General features: G+C 42.3%; 1 protein-coding gene across 2 annotated transcripts in view; it reads left to right on the forward strand.

Moving 5' to 3' along the window:
- PID1 (phosphotyrosine interaction domain containing 1) overlaps window positions 1-16583 on the forward strand; it is a 118383-nt gene that overhangs the window by 43621 nt on the left and 58179 nt on the right. For both annotated transcript variants that reach the window (XM_073625663.1, XM_073625664.1), the window contains exon 2: window positions 15038-15184. In XM_073625663.1, the coding sequence (XP_073481764.1) occupies window positions 15038-15184 (147 nt within the window). The remainder of the gene's footprint in view (window positions 1-15037; window positions 15185-16583) is intronic.

A 16583-nucleotide genomic window follows, 5' to 3' on the forward strand; every position in this document is an offset into this window, starting at 1 on the left:
GATCTCCGTTGATGAAACGTGAATTGTCAGAAATAGAGAAAATCTGGGAATGGATGTTAAAGAATAATATATCAGTATAAATTAAAAAGATAACTAAATAAATTAGATTACGTTGAGTAATATTTAGATATTATACCCAGAGCTAGTCATAAATGGAGAGTAGTGGTAGCTAGTATAATGGAAATTATAATGAAAAAGTCTGAATGAAAAAGTATTTGTAAAAGCAACAATGTAACATGGCTTGTCAGAAAAAAGAGGAGGGATATCTAGGAAGTATTGTGTGAATATATGTTAATTAAATACGAATGAAAAAATTATGTAGAATAAAGTATGAATTATGCAGAGTGTTGGTGAGTGATGTAGTGGAGATCGTGTGGTAAGGGGAATCTAATGAAGGAAATGACTAGTGAAAAATCTAAATGTGTGAGTGAGTAGTTAAAAAGGGGGGGGGGGGGGTTTTGATGTGAAGGATTGTAAAGAGCTGGTGCAAAAAAATGGATGGTGACACTGTAGAAACATAACAGTGAAAGTTGGTGTAGACAGAGTGCTTACCTGATGCTACATGTCATGCACAACTAGCAAGGTGGAAACAGTTAGTGTGCAGAAACCGACAGAGGAGACTGGCCGTGTGAGCAGCCCGCTACCACTGGGGGACCTATAAGTACATGCCGCCAGCGCCACGTGCGTGAGGCCTGCAGGGGGAGGGGAGCGGCGTACGCACCTGAGCTAGATGATCGCTCGGTGTTTGGCGCCAGAACAACCCTCCCCCATGGCGATCACGCAGATGGTACTCCAGACGTCGGCGCGGTGACGTCGAATTCAACGTCCCGCGCATGACGTAGGGGACGTGGCGCCATCTGTTTTATACATTGTTACTATTGATGGCATTTCCGGCACTGGTTGCGTTATATATACAATTTTTTTCTTTGTTATTAATAACTTTTTCCCTGCCATCTACCCTATCCTTATCGCTCTGCCACTGACCCGCAGTTGCGTGTGCGCTTGGTGTGGTTTTGTGTTGGGGTTTGTTCGTCCTCAATGCGGGAGCTGCGATGCGCTCTGAGGATCCTCCCTCCCCTCCCCTTTAGGGAGGTCTGGGCGGATGCCTCTCGGCGCATCGGCGCCACGTCCCCTACGTCATGCGCGGGACGTTGAATTCGACGTCACCGCGCCGACGTCTGGAGTACCATCTGCGTGATCGCCATGGGGGAGGGTTGTTCTGGCGCCAAACACCGAGCGATCATCTAGCTCAGGTGCGTACGCCGCTCCCCCTCCCCCCCGCAGGCCTCATGCACGTGGCGCTGGCGGCATGTACTTATAGGTCCCCCAGTGGTAGCGGGCTGCTCACACGGCCAGTCTCCTCTGTTGGTTTCTGCACACTAACTGTTTCCACCTTGCTAGTTGTGCATGACATGTAGCATCAGGTAAGCACTCTCTGTCTACACCAACTTTCACTGTTATGTTTCTACTTTGTCACCATCCATTTTTTGCACCAGCTCTTTACAATCCTTCACATCAAAACCCCCCCCCCCCCCCCCCCCTTTTTTTAACTACTCACACATTTAGATTTTTCACTAGTCATTTCCTTCATTAGATTCCCCTTACCACACGATCTCCACTACATCACTCACCAACACTCTGCATAATTCATACTTTATTCTACATAATTTTTTCATTCGTATTTAATTAACATATATTCACACAATACTTCCTAGATATCCCTCCTCTTTTTTCTGACAAGCCATGTTACATTGTTGCTTTTACAAATACTTTTTCATTCAGACCTTTTTCATTATAATTTCCATTATACTAGCTACCACTACTCTCCATTTATGAGTATCTCTGGGTATAATATCTAAATATTACTCAACGTAATCTAATTTATTTAGTTATCTTTTAATTTATACTGATATATTATTCTTTAACATCCATTCCCAGATTTTCTCTATTTCTGACAATTCACGTTTCATCAACGGAGATCATCTCACTACTCATATAGTGTCACCCCACTACCTGATGCTATTCAGACACTACATGCTGCCTCAGCTCCCGCCACGAGGCTTGCTGCCCCCGGCCTACTCCATGCCATCCGTCATGCGCTGCGCTCAGTGTCAGGGTTGGTAAGTGTATTTCTGGCCATACTTTTCCAACATTTTTTCAATTCCTCCCCTACGGATTGAGGTTGATTAGATGTACATATCTTACAGGATTATTATGCATCAGCTCCTGATGAGTGGAAAACATCACCCACGAAACGCGTCGAGCTATAATTGATGCCTACTCTATCCACTGTACTTTGATGCCATCATTGTTTGTTATTACGATTACATTATCCCTGTATGCAACTTTACTATCAGTCACCGGGCATGCCACCATTGGCACCCATGCTATGGTCCACCAATACCATTTTGACTACCATCTACTTTGTGAAATCATGTATTCAACTGTGTGTACTTGCCCATCGATTATGTCTATATTTTTGTGCCAATTATCTGTACATGTGTGTATATATGAAATTCTTTTATTATATCTACTATGATCAATAAATGCACAATTTTAACCCTCCGCATTTCAACTGCTTCATTTTAAAGTCCCGTGCCCTTTCTATATATACCTTCGGTATTACCGGGATGGAGGCGACTAGTGCGCCTCATATAAATTCCCAATTCCCCCTCCATTGTATAAGGTTTCTATTCATACCTATTTAAAGCCTAAAGACTAAAATGGGGGGGGGGGGGTGTTACACACAAGGTATCGTTTACAATCACTTTAACCACTTCCCGACCGGCGCACGCCGATGTACGTCTGCAGAATGGCATGGCTGGGCAAATGGGCGTACAGGTAAGTCCCACTGAATTTCCCGCCGTGCCATTGTGTGCGCCCCGCCGGCGGCGCATGCGCGCCCCCCGGGAGCTCTGTGAGTCGGGTTGCGGGTCCTGCGGACTCTATCGCCGCGGGGATACCCTTGATCGATTCACGGAGAGAACGAACGGGGAGATGTGGATGTAAACAGCATCTCCCCGTTCTGCCTAGTGACAGTGTCACTGATCTCTGCTCCCTGTCATTGGGAGCAGAGATCAGTGACACTGTCACTAGGCAGAACGGGGAGATGCTGTTTACATCTGCATTTCCCCGTTCGTCCTCTCCTTGAACAGCATCTCCCCGTTCTGCCTAGTGACAGTGTCACTGATCTCTGCTCCCTGTCATTGGGAGCAGAGATCAGTGACATGTCACAGCTAGCCCATCCCCCCCCTACAGTTAGAAAACACTCCCTAGTACTGACTTAACCCCTCCCCGCCCCCTAGTGGTCAACCCTTCACTGCCAGTGTCATTTACACAGGAATCAGTGCATTTTTATAGCACTGATTGCTGTATAAATGACAGTGGTCCCAAAAATGTGTCAAATGTCCAATGTGTCCACCGTAATGTTAGTCACAATAAAAATCGCTGATCGCCGCCATTACTAGTAAAAAAAAGTGTAAAAATGCTATAAAACTATCCTCTATTTTGTAAATGCTATAACAATTAATAAACGCTTATTGCGATATTTTTGGGGGAAAAAAAGTAGAAGAATACGTATCTGCCTAAACTGAGGTAAAAAATGTGTTGATTTTATTTTTGGGGATATTTATTATAGCAAAAAGTAAAAAATAATGCTTTTTTTTTTTTTTTTTTTTTTTTTTTTTTCTTCTTCTTCAAAATTGTCGCTATTTTTTTGTTTATAGCGCAAAAATTAAAAACCGCAGAGGTGATCAATTACCACCAAAAGAAAGCACTATTTGTGGGAAAAAAAGACGTCAGTTTTGTTTGGGAGCCACGTCGCATGACTGCGCAATTGTCCGTTAAAGCGGCGCAGTTGCGAATCGTAAAAAACGCACTGGTCAGGAGGGGGTAAATTCTTCCTGGGCTGAAGTGGTTAAAGAAGAAAAAATTAGATTAGTTTAACCACTTCAATACAGGGCTTTTATACACCCTTCCTTCCCAGACCAATTTTAGCTTTTAGTGCTCTCACACTTTGAATGACAATTACTCAGTCATGCTACACTGTACCCAAACAAATTTTATTTTTTTTCTCACAGAGCTTTCTTTTGGTGGTATTTAATCACCCCTGGGTTTTTCATTTTTTGCAATATAAGCGAAAAAAAAATTTTGTAAAATTTTGCAAATAAGTAAATTTTTCTTCATAAATGTGGGCCAAAATGTATACTGCTACATAGCTTTAGTAAAAATAACCCAAATTAATGTATATTTGGTCTCTGTGAAAGTTAAGTCTACAAGCTATGGTGCAAATCGTTGAAAATTGATCACACCTGATATACTGAAGGCCTATCAAGCCAGGAAAGTACAAATACAAATTACCCCTTTTTGGAAAGCAGACATTCCAAGGTATTTAGTAAGAGGCATGGTGAGTTTTTTTGAAGTTGTAATTTTTTCCCACAATTCTTGGGAACATTTTTTTTTTTTTAATTTTTTGTGTCAAAAAAAAAAAAAAAAAAAAAAAAATTGTCCATAAGTTATTTCTCTCACACAGCACATGCATACTTGCAATGGCACCCCAAAATACATTCTGCTACTCCTGAGTGTGGCGATACCACATATGTGAGACTTTTACACAGCCTGGCCACATACAGAGACCCAACATAGAAGTAGCACCTTCAGACGTTCTATAAGCCTAAATTACACATCTCATTTCTCAACCACCTATGAAGACCCTGGAGCACCAGTACAATGGAAACGCCCCCAAAATGACCCCATTTTGGAAAGATAACACCCCAATGTATAATCTTTGAGGCATAATGAGTCTTTTGAACTGTTCATCTTTTCCAGAAGTTTTTGGAAAATGTGGGAAAAAAAATAAACTCATAATTTTTTTTTTTTTTTTTTTTACACGGTTGTCCATTTTTATAAGATATTTCCAACACACAGCATGTACATAGCAAAAAGGACACCCCAAAATACATTCTGCTACTCCTCCTGAGTATGGCGATACCACATGTGTGAGACTTTTTTACATAGCCTAGCCACGTACAGAGGCCCAACATCCAAGTAGCACTGTCAGGTTTTCTAGGAGCATAAATTGCACACATAAATTCCTGCCAACCTATCACATTATTGAAGGCCCTTCATATTTCTAACATGTACTGTACATACCCTTTACAAACCAAAATACTTTCTGCTGAGCAAAGGGTAAAGAAAAGATTATCTGCGGTTTTAGTAGTGCAGTGGTCCACAGAGGAGAGCATCGGTCCAGGCAGCAGGCAGGAACGTGGACAGCAACAGCAAAATAGGCAGCAGGCAGGAATAGTCAGTATAGGTAGAGATGTTGTCAGCACAGCCAAAGCATTGGTCCAGATATCGGGCAGGGATGTGGTCAGCAGCAGCAGCAAAAGGATCGTCCATGCAGCAGGCAGGAATACTGTCCATAGTTGGTACATGCAGCAGGCAGAGATATTGTCAGCACAGCCAGAGTATTTGTCCAGGGAGCAGGCAGGACCATCAAGCTTTGGGCATCAGTCAGGAAAGAATGGGGACAGGGGTAGAGGCTTCTCCCACCCAAATCGCTTTGAAGCCTCCGGGCAACCAGACCCTGTTCTGGGCCCATAGAAAACCAAAAACAGTTTTTCTCAACTCAGAACACTATTCTGGAGCCCCTCACATATGTGAGACCCCTGTGTAGCGGGGTGAAAGATCAGTCCAAGGGGCAGGCAAAAACATGGTTAACAGGCCAAGGTCAGTGCAGGTAAAAGGCAGAAATAGACGGTAGGCAGAGGCATAGTCGATACAGTCCAGGGTCAGTTCACGTGAAAGGCAGAAACATGGCGAATAAACAATGCAGATGGCAGGCAGAGGCATAGTCGAGAAACAGGCCAGGGTCAGTTCACATGGAAGACAATGATATGGTTGGTTGAGGCACCAGGGAAATATTCAGGACAGAAATTGAAAACGGGGAAATGGCAGTAGATTAGAAATATGGGCTAATAGTTTACAAGAGTGTGATAGTGTCTGAAGCATTCTCCGATGCAAAGGCCAGGTTGGGAGGGACATTGGGGACAATGGAAACTGGTCCCTTTCCTAACTCCTCTTTTGGTGCACACCCGACATAATTTTTTTTTTTTTTGTTGCCGCCTTCCAGATCCTGATGGTGGAATATAGTCCGGAAAATGGCGCTCATGTAGTCTGCTGACACAATCAGAGCGAATGTTTCTGAGGGGGATGCTTGCTGATGGATCAGGGCAGTGACAATGTCTTCAATAAACTTTATGAAGGTGTTGGGTGTTTCTGTCAATTTTCTTTTTTTTTTTTTTTTTGTAGATGATGAAAGAATTTTAAAAGGACCAAATGAAAAAAGTAAATTGACTTTTTTGTACCAGAAGAGGGATTTTCGTGTTGATAAATAGGGCTGCAACATTTTATATATTAAATCCCCCCCCCCCCAACTCAATGATACAGGAAGGCTTTCGAACGGGACCGTGTCTTCTGCGAAATTCCACCGAGGTGTCATCATGGATGGTGGACATGATGTACACATCTTTCCTATCCCTCCACTTAACACTTCTCGTTCCTCAAGCTTGTCGATTCCCCCCTTTGTGGTGTTGTGGTGACTAGACTCTGTGTGAAGCCCTTTCTGTTTTTCCTTGCTGTACCGCAGGCCAGAGTATTTTTCAGGTATAGGTGGCGGAGAAGGGGCAAACTGGTGTAGTAGTTTTCCATGTAAATGTGATGCCCCTTTTGGAGGAGTGGGAATGGCAACTCCAAAACAATTTTGACGCTTATTCCCATGTACGATGAACACTCAGGGGGCTGGAGCTGGGAGTCTTTGCCTTTGTGTACATATCCGGTGGAGCTTTCAGAGCTTGTTAAGCTTCAATCCATACCTCACCCTCTAACTGGGGATATATTGCTTGATTCCCAGCCGGCCTATGAAATGGACCAGGTATTTGTCCACAGAGATGGTTTTTGTCAGGGATATAAAGTTGGGCAAATCTCTTGCAGAAAAAATCAATTAGGGGGCGAATTTTATATAGTTTATCAAAGCTTGGGTGATTTCAGGGGGGGGGGGGGGGGTTTGCACTGTGAGTCATCACTGAAATGCAGGAACTGCATTATAATTTCATATCGGGACTTGGACATTACCAATGAAAAAATTGGCATGTGGTGGATAGGATTGGTCAACCAATATTTATGCACTTCATTTTTTTTTTTTTTTTTTTTTGTAAGCCCCATGTTGAGCGTTAGGCCTAAAAACAATTTATGCTCCTCCACTGTTAGGGGGTCTCCATTCAAAAGGGCGGGCATAGCTTGAGCTGGGGTTGTTTTCAATGAATTGTTGGGCAAAAAGATTTGTTTGGTCCACGATGCCTTGAACTAATTCGTCAGGAAAAAATAAACTAAAAAAAATTTGGGAAAAACCTGCAGTGTTGATCTGCACACCTGGTTGTGCTGTGAAAGGGGGGATCGTGGCTGACCCTGTGCTAGAAGGCAGCCACAATGGGTTTGCCAAGGCATCTGGAAGCTGGGTTGGGGCCCTAATTCTTTGGCGTGTACTTGTACTGGGCCGCTTGTACTGGGGTCTAGCACCGTTGGCACTGCTGGTAGCTGCCTGGTGTTCAGACAGTCTTCTCTTTGGACGGACTACTTCCTCCTCTGATTCGAATCCTGATGTGCTGCCTTCGGGGGGCTCATATTCCGAACCAGAATCAGAACTGGGTGGTGAGAGCTCCCCGTTGCTCTCATCGGTCAGACTCAGAATCTGATATCTGATATGCCTCTTCTGGGGTGTATCACTTTCTGGACATAGTGGCTGTATGGCGGGTACTCTGGTGGCGGGTACTCTGGTGGGGGCGGCAATCTGGGCACAGTAGTGTGTGTGTGTGTGTGTGTAAAATAAAAAAAAATTTATTATTATTATTATTATTATTATTATTATTTTTTCTCCTCCTCACACTGTGTGTGTGTGTGTGTGTGTGTGTGTGTGTGTGTAACCCATCAACAGCAGTTACACCTCAGGTTTGTTTACATTTAGTGACCAGCTGTGATTGGACACAGCTGATCACGTGGTAAAGAGCCAATTTCATTGGCTCTTTACCCTGATTGGGGCTGGGCTGTATCCGAGGGAAAAGCCTCAGCCCCCATCGCCATGCATGCTGTTTCACATGCCGCTCTGCATAGTGACGGGCTGTGATTGGATACAGCCAGTCACGCTGCTCCACCATCCGCTCATTGGCCTCATCGGGAAACGGCTGTGTCCCGAGGGACATGCCGGATCCCCAATCGCCGCGCTGCAGGCCCCCGGGGGCCGCAGTAGCAGCGGTAAGCCGAGGACGTCATGGCACCCGCCCAGGATGGGAGATCCCATCTCTGGACGTCGTATGACTATGGCTGGGTAATGAAGTGGTTAAAAAAAATGGAAGACAAAACCTTTTTTGTATAGATGCAACAAAATTTTTTTTAATGGGTTTAAAACCAGTTTTTAATAGGAAAGCAGAGGGACTGGCATGAACACCAGGGGTTTTACATATGTGAGAAAGTATCCTGTTCTCTTTGTATTGCTTTAAGTACATGCTACACCAGGCACATATCAAGAATATGAAGTGTAAGGGTAACTAACGCTTTAAGACTAGGGATGCTCCGATACCCGGAACCGATATGTTTGCTGTGCGATTTGAGCCCATACACAATGAATGGGCTCAAATCACACTGCAAAGAATTGTATGGGATTTGAACCATAATGTGGTGCGATTCCTGTCCGAATCGCATGGGGTTTCCCCGCACTGCTCCTGTGTGAACCCAGGCTTGTCAGTGACTTTAGCCTGGGTTCACACTGGAGTGATGCGAGAAACCGCATGTGATTCGTTTTTTTTTTTTTTTTTTCCTTTGTTCCATAATTTAAGGTGCAATCTAAGAAATCTGTCATCGCTTCCTCAGACATGGGGATTTCTAGCCATGGTGTTGCGGCTAATGACAAACAATCCGCCAAATCACCCCACTGCCAGACTTCATACATTACTTCCAGAGACAATGAACACTCTTTTTTACGACTTTTTTTTTTTTTGTTTGGGGGTACAACTTGGATAGGGATTGGAATATGGGATTCCCATAGGATTTATCATTGCCATCATATTTATAATTTAAGCACAAACAATGTTAGAGCCAGAAGATTACATGAACATTAAATGTAAATCTCCTCCTGTATCTCCATGCAGACTGTTGCTCCTCCTCTGCTCTCCTCCCGAAGACTATTTGTTTCCAAGGACTCCTCATTCAATACCGTGTTAGAAAATGAAGACACCACTTCTTCTTCTTTTTTTTTTTTTTTTGCCACTTCAGCAGACATAACTGGGAGACTTAAATCAACTTTGCAGTTCATCTTTTCCGTCCTACTTTTTGTCTCATCATAGTAGCTCAGATCATATCAAAAGATTATATAAATCAATACACCCCATGCTATAAAGGATAAGGGCTACTCTTAACAGTTATTTAGCCCTCCCCACAAGCGTAACTCCAAGATTTTTTTGAATTTTTTCCAACTTTCCCATTTGTCAGTGGTCCTATTGTTAATTTCGTCTAGACTACTCCCCAAACACTCCATATTATGTTTCTTCTACCGAGTCTATCCACTCCCAGGTTGCTGGGCCCTCCTCCTTTTGCCTGTTTTTGGGTATCAGTCTCTTTGCTGCATTTATCAGGTGAGGGACCAGCGACCGCTTATATTGTTTAATATCTTCTTCTCCGCCATGAAACAAAACGGCTCACGGGTCTTCCACCACATCTGTCCCAGTGATTTCCTTAATAAAAGATAGAATCTTCTTCCAAATTTTTTTAATTTTAGGGCAGTTCCACCACAGGTGGGCCATTGTTCCTACCTCTGCGCAGCCTCGCCAACATTGTGACGATCTGTTCCTCTGATATTTGCTTATTGTATCTGGGGTTGCATAGCATCTAGCCATACACTTGTAGTTCATTTCTGCTGTTCTGGTGTCTACTGCCAAACTATGAGCTAATTTCATTATTTTACCAATGGTGTTCTTATCCCGCTGTGAACCTAGTTCCCTCTCCCATTTTCTAATGAATGGCGGTATCTCCACTTCTACCTTTTTAACAGTATTTTATACATTTTTGAAATTATATTCCTTGAATCCTCCTCTGAAAACAATCATTCCAGCCCTGTCAGTTCATCTCCTGACCTAATGGGTTGAGGTAGCTTATTAACGAAATGGTTCAACTGGAGATACCGCCACTCATCCATCCCCCGTGCGTCACCACTGTGCCTTAATTGTTGTATTAAAATAACTTTACCATTTTTAATTATATCCCTTAATTGTGTTGCCCCCTTTTTAACCAATTTCCTCCTACACTATGTCCCAGGTGCAAAAAATTCATTGTCTTTCAGTGCTAATAAGGGTGAATTATATTTCCCGTTTACTTGTTTGTAAATCCCATCCCAGATTTTAAAGACATTCTGTGTTAGTGCATGAGTATTTATGTCTAAAGTTCTATAGTGTGGGGATTCCAAATAATACTTCCCAGTTGTGCCTTACTCAATGTTTTCTCTATATTGACCCACCTTTTTTCGTTTTCCCCTTTCGCCCATTCTACCGCTCTTGACAGGACTATTGCTTTGTAATACTTTTCTTCGGGAGTAGGACCATCTTTATAATGTTGATGCGTCCTATCCGTGATAGAGGCCTCCCGGTGAATTTTTTACAATCGGTTCTAACTTCGTCAAGCGGGGGTAGATAGTTTATACTATATAGATCTTCTCTATTGCATTTGCTAATTTAATTCCCAAATACCTTAGTTCCTTCGTCCATCCAAATTTGAACTTCTTTTTCATTATCCTTTCCTCTGCCTTACTTAAGTTGATATTCAATATTTCTGACTTTGCTAGATTTATTTTAAAGTTAGAAACCTCCCCATATTTTCCTAAGGTTTTTAATAACTTGGGCATAGTAGTCAGCGGGTTCGTGATGTAAAACAGAACATCATCTGCAAATGCAGCGAGTTTGTGTTCTTCCTCTCCCACCTTTAAAACCACTTATTCCTGGGTCGTTGCGTATCGTAGCAAGGAGGGGTTCTAGGGATAGGACAAATAGTAATAGGGACAGGGGGCACCCCTGTCTCGTCTCATTTTTTCATCTCAAAAGGGAGGGACTTTAAACCATTAACTTTTATTGCGGCAGTGGGGTGATGATGATATAATGTTTTAATCCATTGAATCATTCTTGGGCCAATTCCCATCATTTCCAATGTCTGTATCATGAACCCCCAGTCCACCCGAAAGCCTTTTTGGCATCGATCGACAGCAGTAGTCCTGGGGGTCCACTTTCCTTTATCTTTTGGAGTAAGAGCAACGTTTTGACCCCATTATCTCTACCCTCTCTCTTTTAGGGGTAAATCCCACCTGGTCCGGATTAACCAGAGTGTTCATTAGCCCTTTTAGCCTGCCAGCCAATACTTTAGCATATAATTTTATATCGGCGTTGAGCAAAGAAATTGGCCAATAGCTAGAGCACAATGTTTCCTCTTTACCTTCTTTCAATATGACGGTAATGGAGGCCATTAGTGCCTCCCTACTAATTTCGTATTCTGCCCCCAATCCGTTCATATATTGGCATAGCTTTGGGACGAAGATCTTTGTTTTTTGTAGTAATATAGTGTAAATCCATCTGGCCCGGGGCTTTTCCCTGGTGCCGAGTCAAGCAGAGCCTTTTTTATCTCCTCCTCTGTAATTGGGGCCTCCAAGGCCTCCCTGGTGAGATCGGAGATCCTTGGTAGTCCTGCATTCTTAAGGAACTTCATGTTTTTCCTGCTCTTACCTCCTAACTGGGCATCCCACTGTTTTACAGAATACAATTCTTGATAATAGTTTTTAAAAATGTTCGCTATTCCTTTTGATGAGTACACCATATGTCCATCCTTAGACTGACCCCACTTCTGACCGTGTAGAAATGATGTTCCCAGAAACTTCTTCCCTCCTGCACAAAGCTTGATTACTTCTACCCACATACACTGGTTTCCTCCTGCACACACTTGTAGTTACTGAAACTAAGTATGTCACATCTTCATCTGTTGGGTAATAGGGGCCCACTCTGAATAAGTCCCTTTACTGGCTCTGGTTACTCGTTGCTACTAGGCCTCCAGAGTACCCCCTTTACTGATTTTAGAAACCTTCAACTTTTAAGGTTGCCATTAGTTAGGTGTGTTTTCTGAGTTGGAAGCTCTTAAGAGTATTTCCTTGTTTTGCACACGGACAAGGTGCGTTTTTTATTTATTTATTTTTTTAGACCAACATTTCCTATTTACCTAAGGCTGTCTTCTTCCTTCACCTCCAAAAAAGGACATTGTCCTCCCTTCCCACTGTCCTGCCCCAAAACATGACAAGGAAATTGCCTTACATTGTTTGATGTGGTTTGGGCTGTTGGTCCATGTAGCAGCCGCGGCCTCTTTTGCAAGGTGGAGACCCTTTTTGTTCTACCTGGAGGTCTTCGTAGAGGACACCATGTTTCCACTCCACAATTAACTGACAGACAACTTCTCTTTAGGGCCTACTCCTCCAAGGAAAAGGTTCTTCCCTTTCTAATCAAAACCCATTCCATTAGGGCTGTTGGAGTTTCCATGGCCTTTTAGCATCAAGCATCTCTATTTCAGATGCACAACGTTGTCATCCACTCCTCTGTCCCTGTACTGTGTGATTTAAGAAAATGGGAATTTTGACTTGCCTGTACATTCCTGGTCTTGGAGAGAAGTACAGGACTCGGGTCCTTCCCCCTCTTTGCTTTGATCGCTCATTTTTTGCTGGAGCATCAGAGTGGGCAGGGTTATATGGATCCACGCTAGGGGTGGCCCAAACTAAATTCTTGCCGTGTCCAATCGTGTGAAGGTAGCAACATTAACTTATGATCTGAGTTCTATTTCTGCATCCTGTACTGTACTCCAAGATCAGGAATTTTGACTTGTCTGTAAAGATAGATATATATAAAAATTTTTTTTTTTTTTTTTTTATGAGGTGGGAGCGATGCCCTTTCCACAGTAGGGGTTTATATTGCCAGTCATACACAGATAATTTTTTATTTTGTAATGTATGCTAAATGGCATATAGTGGTAGTCAACCATTTCTACTAAACAAAATTACTTTTTTTTTTTTTTTTTGGTTATTCAGTGGCAATTGAACTCATATATTATTTGGGACTGTTTGAGAGGAAAAAAAGCAGTATTGGGGTATCTGTATTTACAGGAGATTGTAAAATGCGGGGTAGTCGGGGGGCCTGAATCTTTTTCAGGTAGGATGTTGCATATTGTGGCAGGGCTCTTTAACCCGTTTCCAGTTCTACAGTTTTAGTAACCTAAGACTGTTTAGATGACCGCTTTTCCGGCATGTTAAAGGTCTCTTACATAAATGCTGCGAGAATTATCATTTTGTATACTTTGGTCTGCATGCGCGTGTAAAGATTTGATTTGACAAGTTTTTCTTGTATTTGTGTATATATGATAATGTTACTATTGTTTATAACTCCTGTAGAAGCCATTTATAATTGGCATGGATAGTTGGAATGTTGTTTCTTTTAATAATGTTACCCATAAAATCAGATATGTAGACATGAGCTGTTAAAAGAAGTATGGAAATATATATAAATATTTTTATTGTTTTTTTCACACTTGGGTGGATGCAGCATTGAGCCGATGCTGCATCTGTCCCCTGCTGGCTCTAAGGCTAAGAACCGAGCGATCAAACACTGCTGATCGCTCGGTTCTCAGAGAGCTGGGCAGTAGAGAGAGCGGGAGTGGCCAGCTCAGGCTCTCAGGAAATTGCTGGGTGCCGGTCCAGGCATGTGGGTGGATCCTGACTATATGGTTGTGATCTTTTGGCTGGCTTCTGTCTGACGTGCATGCTGGAAAACCAGCAGCCGACTGACTCCCGATCAGCACTGGCAGCCAATGGCAGAGAGTGCTGATTGGAGTGTTCGGGGGGCGCCACCCTTTTTAGAACACAGTTCAGCAGGGGAGATCGCTGGACTAACCTCGCATAGTTAGTACAGTAGCTGTCATTTTTTTTTTTTTTTTTTTTTTTTTGCGACAAAAAAATAAATAAAAAAAGTGTGTGTGTGTGTGTGTGTGTGTGTGTGTGTGTGTGTGTGTGTGTGTACCCGGCTTAAGCTGCCATACACTGTTAGAATTTCAGACAATTTGGCAAAAATGCTAACAATAGGTGGCCCCACCAGCTTGACAAATCAGTTACTCAAATAGCTTTTGTTGAAGGAGCCATACCGAAAAGGATCAGATCAGCAGCTGTCAGAATATGCCTACATCTAACTGGCTGCAACAACAGCTATTAGTGTATGGCCAGCTTTAGTTTGTAGTAGTATTATACAGGATGTATATAGGGCCAACTGTTTGCGCAGCACTTGTTAGTTGAAATCTTTTGAAACAAGACTGCAGCTTTTGATAAAACAATTAAAAGGAACCATGGAGGTAAGCACAGAAATGCCACATTATTTTTTTTTTTTTTTTGAAAACTAACTACTAGGCAAAGTTTTCTAACTTTCCAGATCGTTATTTCCCCATGGAGAGACATTAGATCATCACCCATTCCAGAAAGTGACTGTCGCTTCATATCGTTATATGTACCCCTCAGTAGCCAGCAAGTTAGTTGTTTTTTGCCTTGCTGACCCTCTGGCTGGTGCAAGGTTAATATTCCTAGGATTACTGCACAGAGGAGTCTGTACTTTTTGTTAGGTCAGAGAGCCCTGTTTATGCCTCCAGAAATGTGTTGTGCAGTGTGCAAAATGTAACTGCTGCTGTGGCATGATGACAAGATTATTTAAATCACTTCAGCAGCTTGCATAAGGAAAACCACATGTGCATAGTGTGTGTATTTATTTATTTATTTATTTTTTTACTACTTTGCATTGATTGTTACACAATCACAAATGAGCCATAAGACTGCTTGAAGGGGGCTATTGTTTAATTAAGAGGCTTGTTTAGCTACTTCATTTTCTCAGTTCTTGTAATCTATGCAATCTTCTGCTTTTGTGCACAGCATTTCCAGACCATGATAAAATCAAAGCTGAACGTATTGACCCTTCGGAAAGAGCCTCTCCCAGCTGTCATATTCCATGAACCAGAAGCTATTGAACTTTGCTCCACGACTCCACTCATGAAGCCACGGCTGCAGGCAGGATGCAAGGTAACATATGCACACTGATGTGTTAATACAGGGGACAAATGTTGGTAGCTGGAATACAGTACATAACCAGGCTTGTTTAGCTGACAGCTCAGACTTCAGTGATAATGTAGTAACCAAAAACAAGCAGTCAGTTTTCACCTTTCAGTAATAAAACTGCTGTAATCTAATGTGTCTGCTGGATGCACTGTTGCATGCAGGACATGGGGGTTCTGGATTTTTATACCCCAACCCCCCCAGAAGGAAAAAATACTGGGCTTCCTTTTTTATCAGGAGCATTTCTTTACAAATCATTTGTGTTGCTCAACATCAGGTAACCAGATTAAAATCTGTACAGCAATGTGGCAAAGAGAAAAGGAATAATAATGGTTCTGGGACACCCAAGATGTTGATAAATGAAGTCTGATGTCAGAATAATTGGCTTCCTCCCGAGGGGTGTGTGTTTTGTGTTTTTAGTAATGGTGAGGCATGGACTGGTGTGATTTGGAGCAAAACAAATCTGACTGTGTTTGCATTTCATTATTGCACTTTGCACTGCCTTTATTAAAGCCTATCTAAACAAAAAAAAACAAACAAAAATGGAATGTATTGCAGCATACCAGTCCCTAGATGAGGTGGCTGTATTTGGTTTGTTTGTATTTTTTTTTTTTTTTCCCTTTTTTTTTCTATGGACTATTTTTTCCTTTTTAGTCTCACTTGGTGATTCTGCTAGTAAAACTTTGCTGGACCTAGGATGACAACACTCACCCCAATGTGAGAAACGTGCTAGGACTAGCGAGGCCTGCCCCTCTCTTTATGCCCATAACATAGAGGGGTATAGTTTTGTAGACTTTTTGGAGAACCGTGTAACTGAGAACCGGCAGAAAACAGGAAGCCATCAGCTTGCAAGAATTACAGCCAAATCAACAGGTGTTTTAAATGTATCAGATAAAACAAAATGCTCCCAATGGTATATTTAGTTGACCAAATTAAACTTTACATACTTTCAAAAATGCAATTTTCTCTACCAGATATTGCTTACATCTAAGGTACTAGGTTATGGGTTATGTTGAATAGACCAGTATGAACCAATATCGATAGTGCTACAGAATCCAACATTTTTATGTTTGGCCCCAGTTTACTCAAACCATACTCATATCAATCCAATCATATAACAACATGTACTCAGTGCAAGTTCCACCCTCTGAGGATCAAAAATTGGAATTGTGCCCAAACTGGCCATATTTGTATGGTACTTTGACACTCAAATTACCTATTTATCTTTTTCCAGGGAGAGCTATGTTGTCCATTGCAAAAAAAAAATAACAGAATGACATGATAGGATGTGGAACCTGTACCAGAACAATGTACTGTACACCTCTCAACCTTGTCTATTTAGGGCGGGAACTCTTGTCATTCTTTC

Source organism: Aquarana catesbeiana, linkage group LG04, assembly GCF_042186555.1.
Source record: "Aquarana catesbeiana isolate 2022-GZ linkage group LG04, ASM4218655v1, whole genome shotgun sequence".
Lineage (NCBI taxonomy): Eukaryota > Metazoa > Chordata > Amphibia > Anura > Ranidae > Aquarana > Aquarana catesbeiana.